General features: G+C 39.4%; 8 protein-coding genes across 8 annotated transcripts; 5 read left to right on the top strand and 3 right to left on the bottom strand.

Moving 5' to 3' along the window:
- Positions 1 to 1,481: 1,481 nt before the first annotated feature.
- LOC102304360 (gamma-crystallin M2) lies at positions 1,482 to 2,797 on the top strand. Its single transcript, XM_005948343.2, has 3 exons — positions 1,482 to 1,588; positions 1,711 to 1,953; positions 2,468 to 2,797. The coding sequence occupies exons 1-3, from the start codon at positions 1,580 to 1,582 to the stop codon at positions 2,741 to 2,743; spliced, it is 528 nt and encodes a 175-aa protein (XP_005948405.1). The 5' UTR covers positions 1,482 to 1,579; the 3' UTR covers positions 2,744 to 2,797.
- A 246-nt stretch (positions 2,798 to 3,043) lies between these two features.
- Positions 3,044 to 3,955, bottom strand: LOC102303639 (gamma-crystallin M2). The gene is made up of 3 exons (XM_005948340.1): positions 3,887 to 3,955; positions 3,460 to 3,702; positions 3,044 to 3,383 (listed from the first exon to the last, which is right to left on the bottom strand). Exons 1-3 carry the CDS (start codon positions 3,893 to 3,895, stop codon positions 3,114 to 3,116), a joined length of 522 nt encoding a protein of 173 aa, XP_005948402.1. The 5' UTR covers positions 3,896 to 3,955; the 3' UTR covers positions 3,044 to 3,113.
- A 1,519-nt stretch (positions 3,956 to 5,474) lies between these two features.
- Positions 5,475 to 7,111, bottom strand: LOC102303123 (gamma-crystallin M2). The gene is made up of 3 exons (XM_005948338.2): positions 7,082 to 7,111; positions 6,633 to 6,875; positions 5,475 to 5,952 (listed from the first exon to the last, which is right to left on the bottom strand). The coding sequence occupies exons 1-3, from the start codon at positions 7,091 to 7,093 to the stop codon at positions 5,680 to 5,682; spliced, it is 528 nt and encodes a 175-aa protein (XP_005948400.1). The 5' UTR covers positions 7,094 to 7,111; the 3' UTR covers positions 5,475 to 5,679.
- Positions 7,112 to 9,700: 2,589 nt separating this feature from the next.
- Positions 9,701 to 10,640, bottom strand: LOC102302830 (gamma-crystallin M3). Its single transcript, XM_005948337.2, has 3 exons — positions 10,610 to 10,640; positions 10,185 to 10,433; positions 9,701 to 10,033 (listed from the first exon to the last, which is right to left on the bottom strand). The coding sequence occupies exons 1-3, from the start codon at positions 10,616 to 10,618 to the stop codon at positions 9,755 to 9,757; spliced, it is 537 nt and encodes a 178-aa protein (XP_005948399.1). The 5' UTR covers positions 10,619 to 10,640; the 3' UTR covers positions 9,701 to 9,754.
- Positions 10,641 to 10,999: 359 nt separating this feature from the next.
- Positions 11,000 to 12,409, top strand: LOC102302524 (gamma-crystallin M3). Its single transcript, XM_005948336.1, has 3 exons — positions 11,000 to 11,087; positions 11,221 to 11,469; positions 12,076 to 12,409. The coding sequence occupies exons 1-3, from the start codon at positions 11,073 to 11,075 to the stop codon at positions 12,349 to 12,351; spliced, it is 540 nt and encodes a 179-aa protein (XP_005948398.1). The 5' UTR covers positions 11,000 to 11,072; the 3' UTR covers positions 12,352 to 12,409.
- Positions 12,410 to 13,882: 1,473 nt separating this feature from the next.
- On the top strand, positions 13,883 to 15,190 carry LOC102301807 (gamma-crystallin M2). The gene is made up of 3 exons (XM_005948333.1): positions 13,883 to 13,965; positions 14,049 to 14,291; positions 14,847 to 15,190. Exons 1-3 carry the CDS (start codon positions 13,957 to 13,959, stop codon positions 15,120 to 15,122), a joined length of 528 nt encoding a protein of 175 aa, XP_005948395.1. The 5' UTR covers positions 13,883 to 13,956; the 3' UTR covers positions 15,123 to 15,190.
- A 1,255-nt stretch (positions 15,191 to 16,445) lies between these two features.
- LOC102301325 (gamma-crystallin S-1) lies at positions 16,446 to 17,429 on the top strand. The gene is made up of 3 exons (XM_005948331.1): positions 16,446 to 16,569; positions 16,727 to 16,969; positions 17,076 to 17,429. Exons 1-3 carry the CDS (start codon positions 16,525 to 16,527, stop codon positions 17,346 to 17,348), a joined length of 561 nt encoding a protein of 186 aa, XP_005948393.1. The 5' UTR covers positions 16,446 to 16,524; the 3' UTR covers positions 17,349 to 17,429.
- A 1,209-nt stretch (positions 17,430 to 18,638) lies between these two features.
- Positions 18,639 to 19,973, top strand: LOC102301016 (gamma-crystallin M2). Its single transcript, XM_005948330.1, has 3 exons — positions 18,639 to 18,736; positions 19,181 to 19,423; positions 19,614 to 19,973. Exons 1-3 carry the CDS (start codon positions 18,719 to 18,721, stop codon positions 19,884 to 19,886), a joined length of 534 nt encoding a protein of 177 aa, XP_005948392.1. The 5' UTR covers positions 18,639 to 18,718; the 3' UTR covers positions 19,887 to 19,973.
- The last annotated feature ends 1,971 nt before the right edge of the window (positions 19,974 to 21,944 follow it).

The raw sequence follows: 21,944 nt of genomic DNA, 5'->3' as shown, positions 1-21,944 counted from the left end.
AGAATAACAAGAGATGGAGTCTCGTGACCTTAGGTTGAAGTTTTAAAAAAAAAAAAAAAGTTGTGTGTCTATGCATAAGTAGCATTATACTGTTTTTATGTCACTTTCAGAGTTTTTCCAGTTTTCAAGATCTGCTTTACCTGCTGTAAAACTTAAAGTAAGCTTTCACATATGTGTAATACACATATTACAACACATTAAAATAGATTCTGTGACCCAGAAGTGGCAAACAGCATCATATTTAAGGTCTCCTGTTCAAGCTTAGTGTAAGGGAGCAAACTACACTACACAGTCTCCCAGGCTCTTAATCAATAATTATTATTTTTTTAACTGCTTCATACTTTATAATGTCACTCTTAGGCCTTACATGGACAATAGTGAAATTGGCATACTGAAGCTTTGGCTTGGATTTCCCTCCATTATATAGATAAATAAACAATGTAAACAAACTGTTCTCAATACTGTGTATCATATGTATATACAATGCTGTAATCTTTATTAATAATATCAACTGACAAATAATACTGGATGAATAACAGGTTTACATGAAAAAAATGTCAATAGAAAATACAGGGAGTAATGTAAATTTCTGCTTTACTGAAGTTTTCTTTCTAAAGCTGCCCCAACACGAACCATTTCATGGAAACAGAGTGGGACCCATACCATAAAAATGTTAGGATTTGGATTTAGTGTTTCTGTTATCATCACGTACAGGCATGCGTTATCATAGGCCCTAAATGGGGGTGTACACGGCAGCGCTTACTTTGCAAAGCCTCCATTCAAAAACCCACAGTGAACATCAGCAAACCTAAAAATTGAATAATTAATTCAACAACAGTGTAGCCTGTTTCCATAAATGATTGAAATATATGCAAAGATGACATAATGTCCAAGCTAAACACTATACTTAGGCACTGTAGCAATGCTGATGTCAATACAAACACAAATACTGATGTTCACAATTTCAGTAGAGGCTTTAGTGTATCTATATTTGCTATTTAGCTCTAACATTTGTTACATTACACTCAGGGCCACAGCAGTTCTGTGATTATGGCTAGATAAATAAAAAAATCAATTAAAAAAACGGTAAAGGTAGATTTAATTATCCCTTAAACAAGTTTATGACAAGATTTAATCATTTTTCGTTGTAGAAATTATTGATTATCCAAAACAGCCTGAGGTACAAACAAAAAACTGTAGCCTTCAGCCCCTCAAAGCCGTGCAGGATCCCTGAATGACAAAATTCAGGAAAAATACTTGCTCCGACCCTGGCATTTGTACAGTTAGGAATCTATTTGAATGAGAAGGACGCAGTTGTTTTGCACATAATGTGATCACTGACCCGTGGGGCACTAGCAAACTATGGTGTTTTGATCAATAGTGATGAACGTGTGAAAAGTGGACAACAATAACTCATCATCACACTGCAGTGCGTCGCTATACATAACCAGATTTGTTTTATAAAACCTATTTGGATGACAATACTTTATGCTGTGCCATCACACAGCTACTTTATATAAAAGGACAGCAGCACAGAGGGCATCTATTGAGCATCAGTCGGGCCCCCACTAAAATAACAATGGGAAAGGTAAGTTTATTATGTTACTGAAAATACAGAATTAAAAACCAAAGCAAAACATTAACCTTGAGCTAGGAGCTTGAATGAAAAAGGAGCTAAAAATTTGCGAATGCTGTGAAATACATTTGCAGATCATATTCTACGAGGACAGAAATTTCCAGGGTCGGCACCATGAGTGCATGAGCGACTGTGCTGACCTGCACCCCTATTTCAACCGCTGCAACTCCATCCGGGTGGAGAGCGGCTGTTTCATGGTTTATGACAGACCTCACTATCTTGGCCACCAGTACTTCCTGCGCAGGGGGGAGTACTCCGACAACCAGCGCATGATCGGAATCAATGACTGCATTCGCTCCTGTCGCATGATTCCCATGGTAAGCATAAGATTGTATTAAAGATGCAATGAGTTAATATTATTTAGAAGTGGGCATGTTGAATTGTTGAATTATTGGAGTACAAAGCAAGGTCAAAGAAAGAAGACATGTATGTGCTCAATAAATTATTAATAAAACTCAAAGTAACAAAATGGAAGAAGCTAAAGTAAAATAAAGGCTGACTTGGATCAACAGGTAGAAACTCTAACACAAACTCTGTAAAGGAACTGTCATTATTATTAAACAACTTGGAATAAAATTGATATAAATTTAGTTTTGAGGAACATTTTAGAATATAAATCCTTGACAGCTAATGTTTGACCAAAACCTTCATCATATTTGGTTCCCCACATCCAGTTGGCTCAGATGCTGGGACCATCTGGTCGTCCCTGCTCCACAAAAGAAACATAAACTGAAGAAGAACTTTTTGGTTAAGGATGTTTTTCCATTAGATTGTCTTAGATGGACTGTTTTACTTTTCCATAGTGTCTGACTAATAAACATTGTTCTGCAGCACCGGGGCTCCTACAAGATCAAGTTGTATGAGCGTCCAGATATGGCCGGCCAAATGCAGGAGGTGAGCGACGATTGCCCCAACGTCCAGGACCGCTTCCGTATGTCTGACATTAACTCGTGCAATGTGGTAGACGGCCACTGGCTGCTGTACGACCAGCCCAACTACAGGGGGAGGACCTACTACCTGAGACCTGGCGAATACCGCAGATACAGTGACTGGGGCGGTGCGAGTCCAAGGATCGGCTCTCTCAGGCGAATCACCGACTTTAATTAAAACCTTCTGAACCTTGTTCCTTTGTCTCTTCTCAATAAATATGCTGGGCTTAAACTGCTTGTGTTTATGTCTTTATCCAAAAGAAGACAGCCTTGATGTTTAAACATTTTTTTGCTGTAACATTTAAACTTCTTGTAAAACAATAGTTTGTTAGACAAGAAATGTTTGTGTTGACTTAGACCATTTCATGGCGCTTTCTTCAGAGGTAACGAGAAGCAATCAGTCCTTAAATATTCCAGACGACTCTAAAAAGTTTAAGCAACCAGGAAAAAAACAAACAAAAAGCAGCTGACACCACTCTGGTCTTTTGTTTGGTTTATTGGTAGTACTTTTTAAAATATTTCACATGAAATATCTCACATCGGCATTCTCACATAATGATGCGTCTGATGGATCCAACCCTGGGACTCATGCCTCCCCACTCATGAAACCTCCTGTATTCACCAGGATGTATCAGGTACTGCCGTCCCCTGTAGTGAGGATGCTCGTAGAAGATCCAGTAGCCATCCATTACGTTGCAGGAGTAGATGTCATTGAAATGGAAGCGTTCATACAGGGAGGGGCAGTCATCTGTCAGCTCCATCATCTGTCCTCCAAGTTCTGGGCGCTCGTAGATCATCAGTCTGTGAGTGCCTTGGTGCTGCAGAAATGATGATTACAATCATCAGTGTAGATCAGTGAAACCTTTAATACAAAAATGCCCAACTGAGACTTACCATAGGGATCATACGGCAGGATCTCACGCAGTCGTTGAATCCCATCCAGCGCTGGTAGTCTGGATATTCGCCCTTCCTCAGGAAGTACTGGTAGCCCATGTAGTTGGGTCTCTCATAGACCATCCAGTTACCACTGTCCACTCTGATGGAGTTGCAGCGACTAAAGTGGGAATGTAGGTCAGCGCACTCGCTGCTGCACTCATAAGAGCGACCATCGAAGTTCCTGTCCTCGTAGAAAATGATCTGAAAGAAGTTTATTCAGGGATTTTCGTTAAATTGGATGCATGCTTGATTAAATTAAAGACATTTTGCTAAAAACTCCACACGTGAAGTGGTTCTGCATCACTGGTTTTCGATGAATAGTCCATGCAGGTATGCAGAAGCACAAAAGGAACAGGATTTTCTTTTTAAAAAAAGGTATCCTTACCTTACCCATTGTGTCGGCTAACTTTTGTCACACTGTAGCAGCAGCCGTGGGCTCCAGGCTGCCTTTATAACCCATGGATGACCTGGGTCATTGTGATTGAGAACAATGACTGGGCTGGTCAGCTTTTTCACACAGAACATATTTTTTTCTTGTGCTTTGTTTGGTGAGGTCTGCAGTGCAAATCAGCTGTTTTATTTTCTGAGCCGAAGCTGCCCCTTGCATTTGTTTAATGGCCTACACATAAAATCCACAACTAAACTAAAAATACCAACAACTATTGTCAACAAATTCCTAAACATATACAGTATTTACACTGGAATGGTGAAAGATGGTATATAGACATATCACCAAATTACATTCACGTGTGTTAGGGTACACATTTTACACATTGCGTATAATTAAATGTATCAATGTTAATGCTAATAGCAAAGATGATGCATTTGTAAAAGTGATAAAAGCTGCAGTGAACATCTTTCACATGGTATTGCTTTCAGCTGCCACTGCTGCACCCTTGTGCAAAGTGGCAGCAGCCTTTTATAGGTCCAACAATTCAACCGCTTTTTTTTATGTCAGCAAACAAGTTGTTTTAAATAACCTCTTGTCTGTTGTGCTTTTGTTTGGTTCTTATCAGCTTTTTCTGATACGATGTTTAATACACTCCGTGATTATTTAATGCAATGGAGATACAGCAAGTATAACGTGCTATTATTAATGCATCAATACATTTCAATCTGTATTGTTAGGATTATTTGATTTCTTTGCTTGTCATATGACAATTACATCATTACTAATTTATTTACATATGAATCAGTGTCGATACTGTGGATTAGGAGCATCGTGTCAAAGTAGTATTGCCTAATTTAAAGCATGATTATAGTCTTAATCATGATTATAGTCATCTATAAATATATATATGGTGTACAGCATGCATTTTAACTGCAAGAGGCTTATTGTGACATTGTAATTATTCATATCTCAGAACCTTGCAAAGTTGTAAAGTCTATAAAACATATTTCTGTATTGCAGTAAAAACCCACACTTGATCTTTTTCATATAGGGGTTAGCTTGTTCAGGCAGTTTGTTTTACTATACTAATATTACTGGTGTAACTTAGTCAGTGAACAATGGGTCTATCAGAATTCTACCCTTATAAAATACTTTCCCTTCTATCAAACAAAAACTTAAGGACATTAAGAAGAACCATTCATGTAATCCTAATACAGTTATCCAGTATAGTGAAAACTGAAAAATAGATGATAGATGGTTAATAAAGTAGGGAATGTAAGTATTGTATGTAAAGTTGTATATTATGCAAATGAGAGCAATTGTTCTACCGGAAATATCAAAAAAGATTGCCAAAATGTGTTAGTTACTGATTATTCAAAATATAAAACTGGTTTGCCCTTGTTTTTAGCAAAGTTGTGTTAAATAAAAAAAATATAGAAAATTATAATGTATTCATTTAAGTGGGTTTAAAGATTTAGAACCATCAATATGTGAACTGTGAATATACATATATGACTGGGTAAATCAGCTATTTATTTTGATTGAGGACTGAGTTGAAAAACAACTTACACAGATCTGTGTCCAGTCTATTTATTATGTGCACCACACAATAAAAGAGGTCAGTTCACAGTAAATTATACATTACAGCTGAAACTACATTCAAACAATGCACAAATCACAGTTTCAGGATAAAACAAAGCTTTCTCTTTTTGCCTTTGACAATTTGTTAATATTAATACAACAAACCATCTGCAAAACCTTTTAGCCAAATAAAAGTCATGGGACAGTTAAGATTCTGTGATACGTCTGAGGGAATTGAATTTCATGTCTTTACTGCCGACTCCTTTGAAGTCCCTGTACTCTCCTGGCTTCAGAAAAAACATCCGGCCCTCATAATTTGGTTGTTCAAACATCAACCAGTAGCCCTCCATCACCTTGCAGGACTGCATGCTCGACATGTGATAGTTATCCTGGATGGAGTTGCAGTCATCTGTCAGTTCGTGCATCTGGCCTTCAAAGTTTGGTCTTTCATAGATCCTCATATTAAAAAGTCCCTTGTGCTGTAAAAGTTATAAAAAGTATATATTTTAAAGGAATGAAATCATAGTTTTGCAGTTCAAAACAAATGTACCCAGCTAATGCTAATGCAGAGGTATCGAAAAATTGCTTTAGGCCTGGAAAGGAAATGGGAATAAGCTATATGCTAACTTTGTTGTAGAATGTGTGTGCTGCTGTGTCACGTGGGAATCTTAATAGTAGTTCTGGAAAGTTGTCTTGTTTTGAAAAATGTAAGTCCTTAAGCTCTTGCTAGGTAGCATGCTAACAGGTAGCAGATCTTATAGGCTAGATATATAAGATCTATACATAAAGCAGCTTTGATACAAAATGTTCATTCATGACTAATAAGTGTAACAAAAACAATCAATTTTTTAGCTCAAGTTTAGACTGTTTGGTTACTTTATGCACGTTTTCTATGGTTTTAAGGACTGTGGTAGGCTACATTCACATTTGTGGCAAATTGCTTTATAGAAACATAAATTATGTTTCTGGAAAGAGAGATAAAAAAAAGAGATAAAAATGCGTGATAGAAGCTATATGCTGGACATATATAGAACACATATCCTCTGCTTCAGACAACGAAGTTGAACTTCTCATCTAATGGGTTACACATGAATTCAACAAACTGATCCTTTACATTGCTGACTGTCCTCGTCTTTACAAATGATTATATTATATTTACCGCAGGGACAATGCGGCAGGACTGAATGCAGTCGTTGAAGCCGAAGGTATTCGTGCATTCGGGATATTCTCCCCTGGTCAGGAGGTACTGCTGGCCCATGAAGTCGGGCTGGTTATAGACTATGAATGTCCCGCTCTCCACCCTGCAGGAGTTGCATTGGCTCAAGTGAGAGGCAATCTCAGAGCAGTCGCTGACGCACTCAAAAGAGCGGCCTTGGAAGTTACTCTCCTCGAAGAAGATGATCTAGAGAAAAAGACACAAATTGTGTTTGTGTGAGACTATTTCCAGAGAAAGTGTTCAGAGTGTCTGAGATTATCGTAAGAGTAAGTCATATCAGACAGTGCTGCACGGCAGAAGTTACAGAATAAAAATACTATTGAGTTTGACACAGTATATATAGAGTTCAATGTCCTACACCAGCTGCTGCAGGGATCTGTACCCTGCATTACCTTTCCACTCATGGTCGCACGATTTGATTTCTGTTGTTTTTCTCACTGGCGCGCTGCCTTTTATGCATCATGTGACATCCAAAGAATCTGCCTCAATTGTACGGAATGACTGAGTCAGCTCATCAGTATGGAAGTCTCTACTGTACTACACATCAAACTGTGAACACTGCAATTACTGAGATTTAACTTGTGCAGATTTAATGGCGGCAAAGCAAACATCTTTTTCATTATAGGACACATTTATATTTGTAGAGCATTGAATAATAGTGTTTAAAGATGAAAAAAAGCTTTGATTTTCAGATAAATATACAATATTTGAAAGACGAAATGGTGCAGTTCTCAACTCACTTGACGCTGCATTTTTTAATTTCTTTTTTTTCCACACCATAAACAGGACAGACTTTGCATTTAGTTTTATGGCAAGACTGAAACAATAGAATCCATCCACTCTTTTAACTGCCTAATCAATCCAGGGTGACTGTTCACTGAAAGTGTGAGCACTTATGCAAAAGCAGAGATTTTGATAGGTTGCTGGTCTGGAGCATTCAGGTGTGTGTTAACACAATGCCACCGTTTCCCAGGAGTGGACCCAAATTCACCCCCAGGTCAGACCGTGCAATGCTCAGAGAAACTGCAAAAAGCCAAGCAGCTACATCTCAGACTCTACAGGCTTCGGTTAGCATGTCAAATGTTAAAGTTCAATTAGACAAACGCTGAACAAGTATGGCTCAAGCATCTCCCAAAGTGGAAATGTTTAAGCCATAATGCACACATGTGACAAAAACCAAACATAGTATATCAGCACAAACATCTCAAACCAACAGTCAAGGTTTGGGTGTTTTGCAGCTACAGGAACTGGCCAACTTGCAGTCACTGAATTGAAAGCATTTTAGTCAAAGGTGAGCTCATGTATCTGACAGCTAAAACTGTCAAAGTTCATTAGCCTTCATTTATTAACAGTGCATATGCACAGGTGTGAGTGTAAATCATCAGTGATTTATCAGGACTGAACCTTTTTAATTTAAATATCTGGTATTCTTTACCTAATTTTACTTTTATTAAAAATAACGTCTATCATTACTGGATGCATCTCTTACCCTTGTATTTCTTAGCTTTATCTGACTGATGTTGGCAAATCTTTTTTTTTTTTGTCTCTGCAACTGACAGCTCACATGCTCACGTGCTCTCCCTCCTCCTCCTTTCTTCTTATTTTTCTTGTAAATTATTTTGTCTTTATTCATGTTAACTTTGAATCCAAAGGTTTTTCATTTTTTCATTGTTGTATGTTTTCACTTGAGCCACGTTGACTGTCTCAGGGAAACAATCATCACCATCCCTGCTATTTCAACCCAAACCCAATGTTTTCTATTTATTCATAAATGATCATCACTCCTATGGAAACACTTTGGAAAGATTTCCCATTTCTGTATTACTCACTGGACCTCTGAACCATTGGACCATTGGACACTAATATTTTAGGTTTCTCTCCCTTCCCTCCTACATCATAGTCACCACTCTCTTCAGTTCATCTCCAGGTAAACTCATAGTCACCAGTGCATATGTGTCATAAATCTGACAGTAATTTTACATGGAAACTCTTTTTTGCACAGGATTTAACATATTAGTACAGGAGGACCAGCGATCTGAAGCACACCCCTAAATGTACAAAGGAATGACTGAAAAAGAAAAGAATGCAGGTGTTGCAAGACCCAAAGTTCAGACCTTAACCTGATGAAAATGTTGTGGTGTGACACTGAGAGAACGATGCGTAACCAAATGCATAAACAAAGGAACTAAAGCAACACTAAAAAGAAGAGTGGGCCACAATTCCTCCACAATGATGCCAGAGACTGATAAAGTCATACATTAAATAATTACTTCAAGTTATTGCCGCTGAATCATGGGGTGTTCTTCATTTTTAAAACGATTGTGTAGAGTCCTGTGGAACGTTTATTTTTCTCATAGCTGTAGTAATATTTTGATTGATATGTTGATTATAGCCAATACGGAGCATTAAAGTAGCTCGGTGATGCTGTGATGTGCTGTATTACAAATGGCGTTTACATTAGACCATCATGGTCATTTTTATATGTTATCTTTGTGTCCACGTCAATTATCTATAACTGAGATAACAACAGAGCAACAGCGGCGCTTTGCTACATAAGTATTTAAGTAGAAACTGTTTAAGTGATGATGCTGAATCGAGGGATCCAACCTCTAACTCAGGGGTGTTGAACTCCAGGCCTCCTGCAGGTTTTAGATGTGTCCTTGATCCATCACAGCTGATTTAAATGACTAAATTACTTCCTCAACATGTCCTGAAGTTCTCCAGAGGCCTGGTAATGAACTAATCATTTGATTCAGGTGTGTTGACCCAGGGTGAGATCTAAAACAGGACACCGGCCCTCGAGGCCTGGAGTTCGACACCCCTGCTCTAACACAGCTGGTGTGAAAGTTGTGATGGCATTTAGTATTTTGTTGAATGTGCACAAATGCCATGGGAAATATTCCTGATTAAGGCTGTAAGGTTATGATAAACTTAGAAGTTTATCTTAAAGGATATAAAGCATGACGTTTGCATCTTTGACTCCACACATGAAGCGAAAGAGATACTTCAAAAATATTTCATTTTTTTTATTTTTCTCCCAGAGTTTCTTGTGAACGGACAGACAATCAGCACATTTCCATGATGCGTCTGATGGAGCTGATTTTCATTATGTTGCTCACTCCCATGTCTCTGAGGTTCCTGTACTCTCCTGGCCTCACGTACATCATGCGCCCTCTGAAATTGGGCTGTTCGAACATCAGCCAGTGGCCGTCCAGCACGTTGCAGGACTGGCAGTCAGACATATAAAATTGTTCCTGGAGGGACTCGCAGTCATCCATCAGCTCGTGCATCTGGCCTCCAAAGTTCTCTCTTTCATAGATCCTCATCCTGAACTGTCCCCTGTGCTAATGGAGCGGGGGAAAAGACACGAATCATGAGAAATGCAGTCTGTCCCAGGTCCAGCTGACCTAGCAGCTACCTCTTTGGACTTTGGAGTGTCTGTGCAATCCCCACATGAAATGGTACAGACCATCTACAACCACTAAAATGTCTTACCATGGGGATCATGCGACAGGAGCGAATGGTATCCATCATCGTCATGCCTCCCATGCGCTGGAAATCAGAGTACTCTCCTCTCCTCAAGAAGACCTGATTACCCATGAAGTTGGGGTGGTCGTACACCACAAAGCACCCACTGTCCACTCTGCAGGAGTTGCAGCGGTTCAGGTGCATGTGGATGTCGGAGCAGTCACTGCTGCACTCATAGGAACGACCCTGGAAGTTCCTCTCCTCATAAAAAATGATCTGCAAAAAATAAACAGGAAAGAGGTGGTAAGCTGACAGCGCCACAGAGTGGTGATTTAATATTTGGATGGACTTGCTTTGCATTTCTAACCCTCTTGCGATGTTTCCACAAGTCTTAATTGTTCAGTATTGTCAGATTTTTCTTTAGCACTATACAAGCAAATGAGAAGTATTACCCTGCCCATGGTGACGGTTTGGTTTTTTTCCAACTGATGCCAACCCGTGCCACTTTTATATACAGTATGAGCCCGAGACCACCTTCCTCACCTTTGTGTGAAACATCCTGACTCATCATGAGGTTCACGTGGCACAGCATTCACATTTCACAGTATACCTCAATAGAGTTTGTTTAATACTGTTATTGTTACCACAACATTCAGTCTCATCTACAGATCTGATGTTCATACTACATCGATTTTTACAGAAGAGAGATGAATGCAATAGTAGAAGTTGCTGGAAGGGAGCATAAATCCCAAATTTCTATCACAATACCTATTTGCAGAATCGGACATACAGTCTGCCACGCTATAGTGCTGCTGTGCCACAATATAGAGTGATGACTCAAAGGTTTCAGCACAAGCTGTGCAATGTATAAAAAGGGAAAAGGGTCGATGTTGATGAGATGTATCTGAGATAACCATGACCATGGGGAGGGTAAGTGAAACTTAGCCAATAACAGTAGGAAGTTTTAAAGTTAAACTTCACGAGTTCATAATAACAAATATGCAAAATAGCTGTTTACAGGTTGCTTATTTACATATACTTCACTTGTTTTTCTCTTTTGCAGATCATTTTCTATGAAGACCGGAACTTCCAGGGTCGCTCCTATGAAACCAGCAGTGACTGCCCAGAGCTGACGTCCTACCTTAGCAGGTGTAACTCCTGCAGGGTGGAGAGTGGCCTCTTCATGGTCTATGAGAAGTCCAACTTCATGGGCCATCAGATGCTGGTGAGGAGAGGAGAATACCCAGACAACCAGCGCCTGATGGGAATGAGCATGAGCGACTGCATAAGATCCAGTCGCATAATCCCCACGGTAGGTGGATGACATTGAGCTGCATTCGGGGCCCAGCCACAACAGAAAGGACAAGACAGAGACCTTTTAAATATGTAGATGTAGAAGGCCAGTGACAATAAAAGCTAAAAAGAAACAGCCATCTGGTCAACATTTGTCTGAGCACAAAGGCTGCCCTCCTGCATGCAGGAGAAAAATTGTAATTAACTGTGAAATATATTGAAATAAAAATTGAGCCTAGCTGTTTAGTCCTATCTTTCTGCATGTATAATATTTTAAATTTAGGATTCGCTCACTAGAAGTCATCCATATCTCCCAGCCTTCTTTAACCATCCTGCTCAGGTGTAATCACCTGTCCTAAATGAAAGAGAAGAAAACCTCCAGATCCCATGGATATGGCAATATAAAATGAAGCAGCAAAAGTTTTCATAAATGTGGAAGAAGATGAATGGAGGGAAACATTAAAATATAGTTTTAAAATTTCTATTTATGCTAATTTTATATTAAATTTTTTTAATAATATTGCTACTTTATGTTGTCCAAGATGTAGTTTTAGATTTACATTCTCAGCTAAAGATAAGTTTTATAGACTTACAGGCCACAGTCATCCTGCTTCTTCATCCACAGCACCGAGGCCCCTTCCGAATGAGGATCTACGAGAGGGAGAACTTCGGAGGCCAGATGTACGAGCTGAGCGACGACTGCGACAACATAATGGATCGTTTTCACATGTCTGATTGTCAGTCCTGCAACGTGATGGACGGTCACTGGCTGATGTTCGAGCAGCCCGGCTTCAGAGGCAGGATGCTGTACCTCAGGCCAGGAGAGTACAGGAACCTCAGAGAGATGGGGAGCAACATCACAAAGTTCAGCTCCATCAGGCGCATTATGGACTCCTGTTAACTCAAAATCACACACTCCAAATGTACTGTGAATAATAATAAAGCAAGCTGAAATCCCATCCAGACACACCCCTGGTTTTTCTAATGTAAATACTGATAAGTCAAAATTCAGTTGTAAGTAATATGTTAGAAAGTTTTGAAGATTAACTGCATTTACAGATGCTTCAAAGTTCTGTATTTGAGAGAGGATTTACTATTAGGAAATACATCCCAAACAGAAATAATGAGGAATTCTGAATACTGAGAGAGTTCGGTTTTATTTTATCAGTAAATTTCAGAACTAGAAGCTCATAAGACTTCTATTTGTATCTAAAACTCAAAGACTTTAGGAAGAAGGGAAACTGTAAAGCATAAGTAAGTGAAGTTTATTTATATAGCACCATTCACAGACAAAAGTCACAAAGTGCTGTGTATAAATTAAAAGACGATATGAACAGAGAACCGTGTTGAAACAATCAAAAGATGTGAGTGTAGTGGGTTTGTAATGAGCAAACCATGCTGAATGCCAAACAAGAACGAGGAAAACTTCCCCCCAAGCTTATACCAAGACTGAGAACCCAAGAAGAAGAAAAATAAAAAACAATCCAAGGAGATAAAATCAAAAGGACTCATTCGGTGGACTTTTAAGGATTCACCTCTTTATTTTTAGACGGTTTAGGAAAAGAAAGATGAAGGACATCAGTTGTTTGAAAAGGTTGTCACCCTCTTTTATGCCCGTGTGATCCATTAAGTGTGTGCCTTAAAACTGAAGCACTTGGAGTAAATAGAAAGTAGAAACAATATGAGGCACAAGTGCTCATATTGTGTATTTTGGAGGTGACATGGCCAAATTGGCTAAGGCCACTTGTGGAGTGCAGAGTCCCCCCCTGTGTCCATCTTAAATATTTATTGAGTAGATTGTACATTATAGTATAGTATAGTTGATCAATTTCTTGCATGTATTGATGTTTAATTACTTTAAAGCTGTTACATATATAGTCTGAAGGTTCCTAATGGACTTAACCAAATCATCACTAAATAAAAGCTCTATTGTATTTAATGAAACTAGACAGAAAGATTTAATATTCTACAGTTTCACATAATGTAAACACTCTAAATTGCACAGAACAGGCCTTAATGTATGCATTTTATATTTGCAACAGTAGTCCAAAAGACATTTTGAGTCTATCTGCATATACTTAAACCAGTAAATACTACATGAGGCAGGTTTTTGTTTCCTGTAGGATCAGAAATAGAAAATAAAAGCCTAAAAATGCCATTTTAGTTACATGTTCACATAGGTTTTTTGCAGTAATACCTCAATTTTCAATAATACCTTCACTTTTTTGTTTTTTGTTTTAAAGGGAGTTACTATTAAACAGTGTTAAATAATTTCTGTCCCTCACAGTCTAACACTGATCCTCTGCCTTCACTGTTCCAGCATGTGTTTGATACAGAGCCATCATCAGGCCAGAACAAAGGCAAATCAAACAGCTCCAAGCTATTTTGCTGATATGTAAATCTACCTCATTTGGGTATCAAAGACTTGCCACACTCTGCACATTTTGTTTATCGTTAAATACTTTGATGGGGCTGCAGCAAAGAATGAGGTCTACAGTGCATCCAAATGGGGAAGGTAAGCTAAGACCTGTTGCGATCAGTGTGCGTTTAAAGACTCTTCCTCCTCTTGGGTTTATTAAAAGCGTACGTTTTCCACAGATCACATTTTTTGAGGAGAAGAAATTCCAGGGTCGCTGCTACAACTGCAGCAGCGACTGCGCTGACCTGCACACATACTTCAACCGCTGCAGCTCCATCCGAGTGGAGAGCGGCGTGTGGGTCATCTATGAGAAACCCAACTACAAGGGTTTCCAGTACGTCCTCAGCCCAGGGGAGTACGCCGACAACCAGCAGTGGATGGCCTTCAACGACAATGTCAAATCCTGCCGTACCGTCAAAAATGTAAGTTCCCCCCTTTTTTTCCCAAGTTCCTTCAACCACAAAATCCAACAGAGGTTTCACATAGACTGCTTCTGGAAATGTGTTTGTGCAGTCCCTGCAGGACAGCATTGTACAAGGGCACCAGTCCAGGCTGGGTGCTCACTGTTAAGCCAGCAGACTAAACAAGTAGACAATAGGAAGCACAACTGGCAGCAACTTTTAGCTTTTTCTTAAAGAAAAAAAAGATTAATGTATGTAAGAAATGTAATTTCTTTCTGTTTGACGGAACATTTTAGCCTCTTTAAGCTCATTGTTTTGATTTAATCAGTCTGTGCTTTAAACCAGTCTAATTGACAGTGCAATAGCAGCCAAAGACCAGCTTTTGAAGAGATTACATCATAAAAATGTAAGCCCATGTGAGCTGATAGCCTAGAGTGAAACCCTGCACATGTATTTTTTATCTTTGGGAGGAATTTCCAGGATTTTTCATAACACTAGCCATAAAATGAAAACGCTGCTCCAAAGTTGGCAGTGTAAATCTGCACCGAGTACACTGTGCTTTGCTTGTGTTTGCAGGTCTACGGTAGTGCGTGGAAGCTGAGGCTGTACGAGAGGCCGGACTTTGGTGGGCAGATGGTGGAGTGCTCTGATGACTGCCCATCGGTTTATGATACCTACAAGATGCGCGAGGCCTACTCCTGTGTGGTGACAGATGGTGCCTGGGTATTCTACGACCTCCCCAACTACCGTGGGCACCAGTACCTCCTGGAGCGGGGCGAGTACCGGCAGCACGGCGACTGGGGGGCATCTTCACCTGGCGTCGGCTCTTTCCGCAGGATCACAGAGTTTTGATTAATAGTCATAATGAAAAAGTGATGCACATGACAATCAATAAATGACTTATAAATGACTCAAACAAACTGACTTTGTCCTTGTGGATTTCATCAAATGTGCCTCAAGCTCGATTTGGAAGAATGAATACATTAATGAAAACCAAGTAGAACTATTAAATCATGTTATTTTAAAGATGTGAAGACTTTTTGTGTGGCAGTTTCACAAAGTTCAGGAATCTGCAATAGACTCCTCCTTTGTTAGACCTCTGGTGTAAATACAACACTACAACTCCATGCCATGCCATATATATATGTCATGTACGTGTATGTATATAAATACATATATTATAAAAGAAAACTATGCACTTGTATTAACGGGCTGAGCATCCTGATCTTAGTTTAAGCAGGATAACATATCTCTCGGGTGGGAAAGAAGCAGGAGAACCGAGCAACTATGACAAAGTACAAAGAAACCAGTAGTTTCACTGCTGAAGGTAATTCAGTACTGATGATTTAATGTCGGATACCTTTAAATGATGAGTTGTATCATTACTAGAAGGGCAATACTTAAAACATTGTTATTGTTATTTTAGGAATCTGGATCATTCTTCAGTAACAACAGCGATCTTATGGTGGCAGATTTAAAGGTGAAGGTCATCGTGTGGGAGTTCACCCTCTGGGGAGCATGAATGTTCATATAAGCTGTGGCAATCTGCTTGTTACATTTAAAAGAAAATCTGCCTTGATGATTCAATAAAGGAAAGGAAGTTTATCAAATTACATTTGTTTGTGTGGAAATGACTAAGTGTGGAGTTAAGGTTCTGATTAATAACAGGGTGGGAACAGGAGATCACCTTTTGTTTGTGTTGGTTCCTTTTAAATGCAATCCTGCTTGTTTCCTAAACATTACCTAACCTTCACCACAGTGTCGTGCTGAAGACCATCACTTGTGTCCTCATGCATTGTTTCAAATGGGAGTTTTTCCCTGCATCATGAACAGTGCATGGAATCAGCTTATTTACCATGGAAAGGAACGCTAGGGGTAAATGATTGATCAAATTACTGCTTACTTGTTATAATATGGATTAGTTATAAAATGTGTATAAATATCTCCAGCAGAGTCTCTGGTGCCTTCCTGCTGTGTCACTGACTCAGCTCAAAACGTTTCATATCAAACCAACTGTCCTGCAGTGCCCTTGTTTTTGTCAGCACGCTCTGCTGCATCCAGTGGCTTTGGGATGCTTTGCACTGTGCATTTGCATTGTTTAGGGAAACAGGATTCACTGCTTCAGAACAATGTGATAAGCCTGGATAAATATTTGAATCAGTGATTGAATAATCCAGTTCACAGAAAGCAAGCCATGTGCTTAGTTTTATTGTCCTTGTTCTGTATAAAGTGAATATAGGAGGTGGCTGCTTTAATGTTTCATATCACACCAAACCTGTTGATATCGACAATGGAGAAGGTACTGTATGTTTAAGACAGGCACATGTTTGTGGCAATATGATTCATGCTTATACCGTATTTTGAGATGAATGAGTACAAAATGTGTTTGTTTTACCATAACAGCCACTTCCTAGAGTTCAGTGAGTGCAACGTTTCATCAAAACTTGTTTTCTCAGATCATCTTTTACGAGGACAAAAACTTCCAGGGTCAGTCCCACGAGTGTGACAATGATTGCAGTGACCTGCACACCTACTTCCCCCGCTGCAACTCCATCAGAGTGGAGGGAGGATTCTGGGTAGTCTATGAAAGACCAAACTACATGGGCTACCAGTACGTGCTAAGCCCAGGAGAGTATCCAGACTACCAGTATTGGCTAGGTATCAACGATTCCATCAGGTCCTGTCGAATTATTCGAAATGTAGGTGACTATATATGTGTGTGAATGGTGTATAATCAATTCACAATATAATACAGTAAGAAACCAACAATGCAGACATTCCCATTCTTTCATTTGTTCCTTCCAGGTGGGGAATTCATGGAAGCTGAAAGTTTGGGAAAAGCCAAACTTTGAAGGTCAGTCGATGGAGATGGCAGACAACTTGCCTGCCTTCCCCGAGAACTGGAAAAGCAACAATGTCCACTCTTGCAAGGTGTTCGAAGGAGCCTGGATCTTCTTTGAGCACCCAAACTACAGGGGGTGCCAGTACCTGCTTGAGAGGGGCAAATACAGGAGGTACGCTGAGTGGGGGGGCATGCAGCCCAGCGTTGGATCCATCCGCCGGGTTAAAGAGCAGTAGCCACTGACAAATCTTTGAAAAAAATAAAAACAAGGAAAATAACTAAACATGCTTAAAATAAAGTCATGATAGAAAATTAAACATTGGTTGTCATTTATTACCCATGATCCTTTTCACTCATTATCCATATTGTGTTACATTTAATCACAACATTTTAAAAAAATCAAATTAAAGCTTTTTTTAGACTTTAAAACTTAATATATAAATAATAAATATTGATTTAAACTGGACAAATGCAATGTTTAAATAGTGAAAGTCATTTTAAATCATAGTAAAATAACTACAAGAACTTTAGGTTAAAATTTGCACCAGTATATAAACTCACGTGCACGTTATGCATGCACTTGCATTACACAAAAGAAATATATTAGGTTTTTTTTATATCTAAGCTTTTTATTCATTATATAAATGAGTATATTTATTAAGAAAAACAGGAGAATACACACAAAATTTTATTATTTAATATTTATAAGATGATGTAATGGTCAATGGTTTATATTTATAAATATTTTATATCTAACTCTAGTAGTGAATAGTGTTCAGATGGGAAGGCTGTGCATGTGACAATAAGAACAATAAACAAGAGGATAAGTTACAGTTGACTGGGCAAACAAAACAAAAACAGAAAAATAGAAAAAGAGTATATGTGATGTAATGTAATGTAACATGAAATACAAAACACAATAATACATGCTGAAACAATGTTTCCATAAATATTAAGATAACAGCAGCTATATCCTACTGTATATTACTGTATACTTGTATTCTATTGTACATATTGTATATCTTATTCCTCTGCTCCTCTTTCTCTCTGCTGCATTGAGCATATGTATGACAAAAGAATTTCCCTCGGGATAAATAAAGTTCTTCTTATCTTCTTATCTTATCTTATATCCTCCTGAGAACCGAGGAAAAAAGAATCTTCCCACTGAACTTTTTTGTGATTTCCTGCCTCTTTGGAGCTAAAAGAAACCACCCAAACACATGAATATCAATGGAAAGCCCAGGATGTCCTGTATTTAGTACCAAAAATCAATGTCCATTACAGAGGACATAAATGATTAGGCTGGTTCTTCGGAGGATATGGGAGGTGACATGAATGAAGAAGTGATTTTTCAGCAACAATATTTCTATTTTTCTAGAGTTAAACAGCATTCAGTCAAAATTTCTGCATCAACACATATAAAGGCCATGTGCTAAAACAATTGCAGAATCAGCTAATGTGCCGATGTTAATGGAGAGCTCATTTGAATGACAATGATTCCCCTGGCAATGCAGTTCATCAGCCTTTATTTAAAAGTGGACTGCCGGCAATGCAGTGTGTATGAGTGGCTTTAATCTGATTGGGTGAGGAGGAACACGAGGCGATTATGGAGCGCACAGGGAAGGTAAGCGCCACAACTGTGCGACATGATAATGCCGTAATGACCTCACGCTAAGCTGTGGGTGAATTGCTTCTTGCTAAATGGCGTTGAGCTGATGTCCTGTCAAATGTTAGTTTGTTAGTGTGACGAGCGGGCGGGGCTTTTGTCAGATATAACCTGATATAACCTGAAGTGCATGAATGTTCCTGCACAAATAAATAGATGGTAACCCTGACAAAAACCTTAAAGCTGAATTATTTCATTTTTAGCCGCTAGGGAGCAGCACAAAAAAGTGAAAGTCCAACATTTGCCCTGCGTTAGTACAAGAAACTTATCTATAACTATCTCTAACGTATAATTCAAATTCTCTGTCAAAAGAGTTATATCAGCGGTGTTGTCCATAGAGATATGGAGAGTTTTAGGGTTTGCTTTACTTGCACAGCTTTTAATTCACACTCTTGCTTGCAGATCTTTTTTTACGAGGACAAGAACTTCCAGGGTCGTTACTTCGAATGCAGCAGTGACTGTCCCGAGCTCAGTTCCCACTTCAGCCGCTGTAACTCTGTTCGGGTGGAGAGTGGAGCCTGGGTCATCTATGAGAGACCCCAGTATATGGGCTACCAGTACGTCCTCTCTAAAGGGGAGTACCCCAACTATCAGAGCTGGAATGGCTTCAATGACACCATTCGCTCCTGTCGCTTCATTAGATATGTAAGTCTCAGGAAGCAACCACAGAACTAGAATACTATGTATACTTTCTTCACTGTAATTTTTTTGAGAGCAATGCAACGCTGTGAGAAATGTTCTCCTCCTTACAGGATGAACAAATGTGGTCTTAGCTGCTTAAAGTTAAAGGAATTCCTATCTATTATTAACATGTTCTTATTTTTAAATCTTTAAGCCATCCACCAGGCACAGGATCCGCATTTACGAACGTCCAGACTTCAGTGGCCAGATGATAGAGTTTAGCGAAGACATGCCCAACCTGCAGGACCGCTGGCGCTACCGCGACATCCACTCGGCCCACATCCAGGACGGCACCTGGGTCTTCTATGAGCATCCGAGCTACAGGGGGCGCCAGTACCTGCTGGAAAAGGGCGAATACAGACGACACTCGGAGTGGGGAGCTCTTAATCCATCTGTAGGCTCCATTAGACGCGTCGTGGACTTCTAGATCAAAAGCTCACTTGCTTTTTCTTGCTTTCCTCCCGTCGCTTATTCAAATGAGCAAATAAACCCACAGGCATAGACAAACAATGAACTGCTGTGATTTGATTTCTTGTTGTTTTAAACCAACCCAAAAAAACAAAACAAAACAAAAAACAGGATAAGTTCCACTTTGCGGTGCCCGGCGGGAGTTTTTTTAATTAGCGTGCCAACAGCTGGCGGCTCGTGGTAAAGCCTAGAAATAAAACTGCTGAAAAAAGCCTGCTGGTAATTCAGGAGGGTTCACCAACAGGGGCTAGTGGTATGCCAGCAACCAGCTATTGTTTATTTGTGCCAGAGGTGGCAGAAATAATACAGCAGAGCAACAATATCCACTGCCCAGCAGGTGCCCAGACAACAACAGCAAAAAACTGTCACCATGTCAGACAGCTATGGTAGTTCGCTGATACACAGTACTGTGGATATGATGCAAGATGCTGATTTTACGATTTATTTAACTTCATCAACATCTGCCTGACCTGGGCTCAAAGTAGTGCCTTTACATTTGATACAGTGCTCTAATCCAACACTGGTAATGGTTTGCATTAATGGCTCTGTTACGCCCGTCTAGGGGTACAGGGACGTAACATAAGAGTTAAAAAAGGAAGTGACCCCGCCCCGGGCCCCAAAACCATACACAGAAAAACCAATTTCTTAGTGAACGGTGGTTTATTTGTCTACACTGAAAATGAAGCTCCGGGGTGAACAAAGGCCAAAATAACAAACAAAACAAGCTAAGTCAGGTGAGGAGGTGCTATCTAAAAACAGTACAAGGAAAAATAATAAGGCAGCTCACCCCTTCTGTTTCAGTGCTATTTACAAGTGAAAACTAATGTACACACTATATACAAAGCTCGGTAAGTCACGAGAATCTCAAACATAAATGTCACAGGTTTTGGAAGCCAGGGTCAGGTCTGCTGCTGCTGTCAGTGGCTGCCCCGAGACAACTGCTGGTGAGGGATTTTGAAAGCAACCACATGATCAGGGGACCAATCAGCAGCCGTCAGCTTATCCAATCAGGGACCTGCAGAGACTTAAAGGCACAGACAGGACAAGAAACAGCCACCAAGACACATGGCCAGGGCCGTAACAGGCTCTAATAATAGTGAATAATTTACTTATACTTTATAGTTTAATTATTATCTTTTAATAATAATTAAACGATACCTTTAGGGTTGCCAGGTAGGTTTAGGGTTTGGACAGTTTGTCCCTCTCCAATCTGTATTTTTCATTCTTTTTCACAATGTGTTTTCAGCCTTTTATGGACTTTCTGACCTTTGACTTTCTGGAGAAATGAGCTTGTGTCTAAATCCATTCATTAACATCAGCATATGTACATGATGACGATTAAAACATTTTTTTAAATAAAAAAATAAACAAACACAAGAAACAAAGCTAAATTGTTTCTTGTGTTTTGTAATTGTATTATAATTAACAACTAATTATAATACCAACTAATTAGGCTAATTGACAACAGCTCAGGAACATGATTGGGTATGGCCTCAGGAACACTTCCTTATCACTGTCTTTGAACACAGTTCACTGTGGCATCCACAAATGCAGGTTGAGGTTGTATGATGCAAAAAAGAAGCCACAAACATGATCCAGAAACACTGCCGTCTTCTCTGAACCAAAGCTTGTTTAAAATTGACTAAAAGAAAGTGGAAAACTGTTCTGTGGACAGATGAATCAGCACTTGAAATTCTTTTTGGAAAAAATGGAATCTGTGTACTCTGGACTAAAGACTAAAGGAACCATTTGCCTTGTTATCAGTGCTCAGGTCAGAAGTTTGTGTCTCTGGTGGTATGGAGGTACATGAGTGCCTGTGGAACTGGCAGCTTGCACATCTGGAAAGACACCTTAACCAGCATACACAGATTTTAGATCAACATTTGCTCCATTCAGATCACATCCAACTCAAAACGAGCTAATATTGCTCTTAAAATTATACAATGTCTCAATTTCAGTGTGTTATTTTCTTTTCAACTGTAATTAAAAGATGGGTTTACATGACTTACACATCATT

The sequence above is a fragment of the Haplochromis burtoni genome, unplaced genomic scaffold, assembly GCF_018398535.1.
Source record: "Haplochromis burtoni strain Fernald_Lab_line unplaced genomic scaffold, NCSU_Asbu1 Contig_560, whole genome shotgun sequence".
Lineage (NCBI taxonomy): Eukaryota > Metazoa > Chordata > Actinopteri > Cichliformes > Cichlidae > Haplochromis > Haplochromis burtoni.
This window is presented reverse-complemented; position numbering and strand designations above follow the sequence as displayed.

Excerpts from the sequence above, each read along its gene's own strand:
- LOC102301807 (XM_005948333.1), top strand. Across the intron at positions 14,292-14,846 it reads CCTGCCGTACCGTCAAAAAT|GTCTACGGTAGTGCGTGGAA; the intron begins GTAAGTTCCCCC and ends TTGTGTTTGCAG.
- LOC102301325 (XM_005948331.1), top strand. The coding sequence starts at position 16,525 with ATGTTTCATATCACACCAAACCTGTTGATATCGACAATGGAGAAG. Across the intron at positions 16,570-16,726 it reads TGATATCGACAATGGAGAAG|ATCATCTTTTACGAGGACAA; the intron begins GTACTGTATGTT and ends TTGTTTTCTCAG. Across the intron at positions 16,970-17,075 it reads CCTGTCGAATTATTCGAAAT|GTGGGGAATTCATGGAAGCT; the intron begins GTAGGTGACTAT and ends TGTTCCTTCCAG.
- LOC102302830 (XM_005948337.2), bottom strand. Across the intron at positions 10,034-10,184 it reads CCTGTCGCATGATCCCCATG|CACAGGGGACAGTTCAGGAT; the intron begins GTAAGACATTTT and ends CCGCTCCATTAG.
- LOC102302524 (XM_005948336.1), top strand. Across the intron at positions 11,470-12,075 it reads CCAGTCGCATAATCCCCACG|CACCGAGGCCCCTTCCGAAT; the intron begins GTAGGTGGATGA and ends CTTCATCCACAG.
- LOC102303639 (XM_005948340.1), bottom strand. Across the intron at positions 3,384-3,459 it reads CCTGCCGTATGATCCCTATG|CACCAAGGCACTCACAGACT; the intron begins GTAAGTCTCAGT and ends TCATTTCTGCAG.
- LOC102303123 (XM_005948338.2), bottom strand. Across the intron at positions 5,953-6,632 it reads CCTGCCGCATTGTCCCTGCG|CACAAGGGACTTTTTAATAT; the intron begins GTAAATATAATA and ends TAACTTTTACAG.
- LOC102304360 (XM_005948343.2), top strand. Across the intron at positions 1,954-2,467 it reads CCTGTCGCATGATTCCCATG|CACCGGGGCTCCTACAAGAT; the intron begins GTAAGCATAAGA and ends ATTGTTCTGCAG.
- LOC102301016 (XM_005948330.1), top strand. Across the intron at positions 19,424-19,613 it reads CCTGTCGCTTCATTAGATAT|CCATCCACCAGGCACAGGAT; the intron begins GTAAGTCTCAGG and ends TAAATCTTTAAG.